At 45.1% G+C, this 6,254-nt stretch overlaps 1 protein-coding gene across 4 annotated transcripts in view; it reads left to right on the forward strand.

The window, feature by feature from the left end:
- NFYC (nuclear transcription factor Y subunit gamma) overlaps window positions 1–5,432 on the forward strand; it is an 18,826-nt gene extending 13,394 nt beyond the window's left edge. For 2 of the 4 annotated variants that reach the window (XM_009284760.2, XM_009284761.2), the window contains 3 exons: window positions 3,070–3,177; window positions 3,924–3,983; window positions 4,528–5,432. In XM_009284760.2, coding sequence (XP_009283035.1) covers window positions 3,070–3,177; window positions 3,924–3,983; window positions 4,528–4,647 — 288 coding nt within the window. In that variant the 3' untranslated portion in view covers window positions 4,648–5,432. The remainder of the gene's footprint in view (window positions 1–3,069; window positions 3,178–3,923; window positions 3,984–4,527) is intronic. The other 2 variants (XM_009284762.2, XM_009284763.2) reach the window with 2 other exon arrangements.
- Window positions 5,433–6,254: the final 822 nt, after the last annotated feature.

Genomic DNA, 6,254 nt, shown 5'->3' on the forward strand with positions numbered 1-6,254 from the left:
AAAATCGGTGAAAAAAAAAATCACCCCCCCCCCCCCCCCCCCCCCGGTAACTTACAATCACAACAACGCTGGGTCTTTTGGTTCCCATCTGGAAAATTTCACACCTCTTAAAGAGAAAAAAAAAATCTGTCCAGTTCTGTGTACTTAACCAGCAACCCAGAGGTCAGACCAAGTGACGAAGACAAGCATTTCACTTCATCTTTGATTTCTGTTATTAAGTGTCCCCACAGCTGTGGCAAAACTGATCTTTCACACAAGTTTTGCTTTTCAAGATTTGCTAAGCTTCCCTCTATACGTCTGGCAAATGTTCGTGCTTTGACATAGCATCTTGAAAAAGGTTTGGATTGTGGGTGTTGCCAGATTTTTCCAATTCACTTCCCAATTCTTTTCATCTCTTAAGTCTTCAGCTGATTCTTACTGCTTGGCTTAAGGTGTTGGTCAGAAAGGAAGTGAATTGCTTGTCAAATACGGTGTTTTACTACAAGCAACCTTTTTTCTTCTCTGCATTCTCCACTACCTTTCTTTTACATTCTCTTTTTTTTTTTCTTCCTTTCCTTACAAAAGTCTCTCCAACATACTTGTTCTTCAAAGCATTTTCCCTTCCTTTCCTTACAAAAGTTTCTCCAACATACTTGTTCTTCAAAGCATTTTGGAAGGAGATCTCCGCCTCCAGCCTCAGTGAATCCATTACAACAGTACTGAAAGTTGCAGCATCCTCCTTTGGTTCAGCAATAAAAGAACAGTTCAGACTTGTTTTCCAATTGTCTCCAGTGAATGCTGTAACTTCCTACAAGAAGAGGGCTCAGAGATCTGCTAGGAGAAAGAATTCTTTATAAAGTAGCTGTGAGGGGGCCATAACCTTCTGCAGAAAGTACTGTTCTCCACCTAGGTGGATCCTGTTGCAAGTGGTCCCGTGTTCTAGGAGTGTGAGACTGGAGGCTTTTTAATTAGTGTCTGGTTTTGGCCGAGCATGTGCTTCTACCTTCCTCTTGCCTGGGAGCGTCTAAGAACAGGTGGCTGTGACTGGTCCTCAGAAGCTTCTTATGCTGCAGATGTAAGACAGAAACTGCCAAGTGCCAGAGTGTGGTATCTTTTGTCTTTGGGAGCAGTTGGGTCTCTAACAAGTGTAAGACTGCAAAACAGAGCAACCTAGGAGCAGCGTTTTAATGAAATAGTCACAATTCGCACTTCTGTATCTAGAAGAGATCCTGGTTTGACTGTAATTAAGAGGATTCTTCTTAATCACAGTGTGTTGAAGAATCACAGTTCGTGCTGAAGGAACTTGCTCACTTTCAGCAAGTGAAGTAAAATAGAACATGGAGCCATGCACTCGCTGCAAGAGCTTTTTAGTGCCCTAACCTGGAAAGCCCTTTTTGTTTGGTGTCACAGAACTTACAGTCCTTGGTCTCTTCAGTGCTGCTGTCTGTTCTGCTCTCTTTCTGCTGTGCTTTTATTATTTTTCCGTTGAGTTTTCCTTCTCTCTTGATATAGTTAGTGCTGTTTTCTGATAGTTCTTTTTCACTCTGGTATCTGTTAGGGTTCAGCAGAGAATCTTTCATAACGCAAATACGACAGTTTGAAACACTCTTATAAAACTGGTAGTGCCTCTGGCGATTGCAGGAGTGTTGAGAGAATCTTGCGAACGTTCTCTGCTGCTTTTCCACGTGCTCCTGATGCTGTGTACACTTCTCTACTCCGATTTACTGTTAATATTCTAGGACCACGGGTTGCCTGTGGAAAGGTGACTTTTATTTTTTATAAACTGAAAAACTGGAAGGAAGTGTATACATCAATTAAATGGTAATTATTTGTTTGTCTGCATTAATTTTGTGTTAAATTTAATCTGTGTCTTAGCTAGGCCTCACAGGCCAGGTTCTTTGGAGCTTACTCTCATTTCTGGAAGAACGCTCTTTCTAAATTGCTTTCACCCATTCAGTTAGTAGTGTAGTTAAAATCAAAGCAGGAAGCCTCCAGTGTGGAAAACATGATCTGCCGGCAGATCTCAGTGCAGGAACAAATTCTTTATTGAAATGTTTATGCTCTTGTGGAGTTTATTTGCTCTTGAAATAATACTGGAGCTTTTAGATACAGCTGGTGAAGTCAGCGGCACTTGTGTAAATGCCAAGACCATGTTCTAGGCACTTGAACCTTTGTCAGTGAGCAGTTTTTAAAGTATTTCGTATGTCCTTCTTTCCCCTTCTCAAAAAGAAGAAAACTCAAAACATTTTTTTTGTATATAATTAACCTTAAGACTGTGAATCTAAATGTTCTAAAGTTAAATAATAGAAAATGAAAAATTCAACAGTAGTATCAATCATACCGTGCCCTTTTAGTGTCTCTCAGATGTGTATTAGCAGTATTAGCTGTTTATATCGTAGGTTACGATGATGACGTTGTCTTCGTATCCCACACCCCCAAGCATCTAACCTTGCAAGATCAGGGTTGTAGGAAATAAATTTGTGTTTGAATGTTATACACGAAGTATTGACACAGAAAGTATCGGCCTTTGCCAGGTGGGAATTGACACGTATTGGCAGAGAGTTGCATTAAAAGCTTCCAAATGTTACCTTGCAGTATTCCTGGGTTTTGTCATCTCTGCTGTCTTTATGTGAAAATTTCCCATATATTCTTTTATATTTTTTGGCAGGATATAATAGGAGTGTCATTATGTGCAGCTAGCTCATAACAATTTTCTTCATGTGAAATGATACATCAAAGTAGTAACTCGATTCTCGTAACCAGAAAGAAAAATAAGTGTTCTCAAAGCTCTCTGAAATTTAGCAATTAATATGCTTGAGCTACTAACTGACCACTCCCGTTCTGGAGAAAGAAGTAATGTTGTGCTTCCTCGGGGTTTTACTTCAAGAACCTGCAGGAGTTCTGTGGACTTGCTCTTGCTTTGGCAGGGTCTGTGATAGTTACTCATCTCAACCGGTAATCAACTGAAGCTTCCCGGTGTCATCTATTACTCTGGCTTGTGTTGTGGAAACAAGAAGGCAAGTTTGTGTGTTTCAGGTTACACAGTTATCTGTTTAATTTTCTTTCCCTGCCCCCTCCGCTTGTCTCCAGGTTCAGTTGAATGCTGGCCAGCTGCAGTATATCCGCTTAGCCCAACCTGTGTCAGGCACCCAGGTAGTCCAGGGGCAGATCCAGACGCTTGCAACCAATGCACAGCAGGTATGCACTGTAACAGCAGGGCTGACATGAACCGGTAAAGTGTTGTTCCCTAGCTCCTGAAACTGCAAATTCCAGTTGAATTTACCAACTCTTGGGCTAGGATTCCTGCATTTCTTTTCTTCCTGTTACTTTCATCAGAATAATAAAGCAAGGAGCGTAGCGGAAGCCTCCTTTACCTATACGTGAAAGGTGCATGCATATATGTGTGTGTGTGTGTCTCACTGTATAAAGCTCATGCTGCTTCTGAGCTGACTGCAGGTAAAACTTCAGTTCATCAGCCTTCTCTTTACTTCTGCTCCTTCTGGCTGGGTGAGGGAGGAGCAGCCGTGCAACCTCTCAGGAAAGCTGTTGCAGAGGTGAAAACATCAAGACCAGCGTTGCTGCCAGCAGGTTGTCTCATGTTCTTGTTGAGACTGGTCGCTAAGGGATTCTTCTCTGCCTTCAGAGGATAGGAAGGCTGCTGCTTTTCTGTGATCCTGGAGGCCGCATTCTCCTCACGAAAGTCAGGGAGGACATGCTTGTGTTTTTGGTTTGGAACGGCTGAATCCCATGTCCTTTGTTCTTGACTTGCGGTTAGCACCAGCATGACTGCGGGCTGGCGGCGTAAGCCGTGTCTTACCACATGGTGGGGTAACGGAGTTTGAGAGAGTCTAAAAGCTCTTGAAAGGCAGCAGCAGAATATTGTTAGTGGGGTTCTGACCCTCTCCAGAGTGCTGTCGGTGATCATCCTCCCCTTACCCTTGTAGATAACGCAGACAGAAGTCCAGCAGGGACAGCAGCAGTTCAGCCAGTTCACGGACGGACAGGTAAGGGCTTGGACTTTGGTGGTGCTACATCCCTTTGAAGTCAAGGGCTAGAAAGACCGTCTTAAAGTCTGCATGTTCTAGCAAATCTGCTCCTCCCGATAAAACGCTGCTAGGGCTACCAAACCTTAACCAGGAGCAGGATGAGTGGATGTTGTGCTGCTTTTAATTCAGGTGGATTCTTTGTGTTCTGCTGCGCTCGCTCCAAATTAATCCAGCCCCTTGCACTCTGGGTGGGATCTGTTTTAGCTCTAACCAGTTTAGGAATAAAGGTCTTAACATCTAGCTGTTGGCTGTTGCGTAGGTAGCCTGAGCTCAGTTTGGGCATCAGAAATTCACAGAATTACTTGGTTACGATTTAGCAACAAATGTCTAGCGGCAATTCGGGCTCTGCTTTTGGGACAGATTTTATTTGGACCTGAGAGTTGCTGTTAATACCAGCACTAAACGCGTAGGGTTAATGCACGGCGTTGTGCTTAGAGGGAGCTGGTGCTGAGCGTGATGAGAACTGACAGTCGTTTCTTTCCCCTTCTTCTGTCTCTGCCAGCAACTTTATCAGATCCAGCAAGTGACCATGCCTGCGGGCCAGGACATCACCCAGCCCATGTTCATTCAGTCTACCAACCAAACCTCAGACGGGCAAGCCACACAAGTGACGGGGGACTGAACGGGGACGTTGTAGCAAGTCGTCTCTCTGCGTGGAAACGAACACGTACCAGCTTGACGTTTGCCATACCAACCTGGTCTGATGAATACATCTGCTTCTGTGTATCTGTACTTGATATTAAGCCTATAGTAGGCTGCAATCTCCGGTGCACTATACACCTTCCTCTGGTGGGTATGAGAGAATATCCAACAGACACTGACAAGAATGCAATATTTTTATTTTTATTTTTAGAAATCGGTATTTCCGTGTATTCAGCTGCTTGTTCAGACGCATAAAACTGAAAGAGAACTAATCAAAAGGAATTTGTAGCATCTTACTGAACAATGTGTAAAACGTTTTATCTAGTAAAATTATTAAAGGGTACTGCATCTGGTTTGTTGTAAGAGCTTTATTCCTGGTATTCTGTTTGTATTTTTTTCTCTGAATAGAGCTAGATTCAGTTCTCCCATCTCAATGGTTTATTAGGAGTGTATGGAGGGAGTGTGTGTGTGTGTGTGTTAGATTTTTCCTCTCCTTCCTCCTTTTTTGGTAAGCCAGAGCATTGGCTATATGCAGCTCAAGGGTAGGGAGTAGGGGAGGAGTAATTAAAGTGAAAACAAAAAAAACATTCCTTGTATTATGACTGTATCTTCTAAGGGCAAAAGGTTCTTTAATTTGGCCTGGTTTATTCCAGAAACACTAATGGAAATCTGGACAAACCCCAGCCCTGCTGTTAACTGTTGTACTAGCTTCAGTCGATGCATGTAATATAAGCTTCATAAAATGAAATAAATTTCCTTTATAAGATAATGCGTGTGCTTTCTTTGCGATCCAATGCCCAGTCTCAACCTGCCAAGCAAAGAGCATCCTGAATCCCTGAAAAATTATTACACCTGAAGTAGTGAAACTACCAACGGGGCTTAAGGGTGGCCTGGAGAAGGGGTTGGACGAGTGACATGAGTGGTGAGACTGGAGGTCTGTGGATGCCTGCCCCGCCAAGGGGCTCTCCACCCCCATGTCGTACAGCGATTAATTCCCCAGAGCGCGGCCCTCCGACTGTGGGTACCAAGGCTGCACCGCCTCTCCCGGCAGCTTCTGCGTCCAGGATCCAGCTGAGCCCGCGGGGAGGAGTTTGGGGCAGGTTTGAGCGAACTCCAGAGGTCGGGTTTAACTGAACGTGCTGCAAGGATCCTGGCAGCCAGAGGCCGAGTTTAGGTCTTAGCTAAAAGTGGGGTGCGGGTTTATAACCGAGGACCTTTGTGTGTCCGACGTCAAGCAGTTTGACATAGTTGGCACCTTGTCCAGGAGAGGCTCCGCGGCTTTGTGCAGTGCTTGGCAGAGCCGGGGGACAGTGCCAGCGCTGCCGCTTGTTTTTTCACTGGCAGAAGCGCCAAGTTTGCCACGGTTTTGCAATGAGGGGCTGGCTGCTCCCGCGTGTCGCACGTAACCCGGTGCCCGGGCGCAGGCTGCTTAGCCTGGTGCGAGTGCTTTCCCTGGCAGCGCCCAGCCCGGCTGGGTGGGACGCGGGGCGAGAAGCGCCCTGGTGCGGGTGCCTGCCTTGCCCTGCCCGTGTGAGAACGGCGGGGAGTAGCTGCTGCTGGGGAAGGAAAACTCCACTTCCGCCATTG

Source organism: Aptenodytes forsteri, unplaced genomic scaffold, assembly GCF_000699145.1.
Source record: "Aptenodytes forsteri isolate BGI_AS27 unplaced genomic scaffold, ASM69914v1 Scaffold7, whole genome shotgun sequence".
NCBI lineage: Eukaryota > Metazoa > Chordata > Aves > Sphenisciformes > Spheniscidae > Aptenodytes > Aptenodytes forsteri.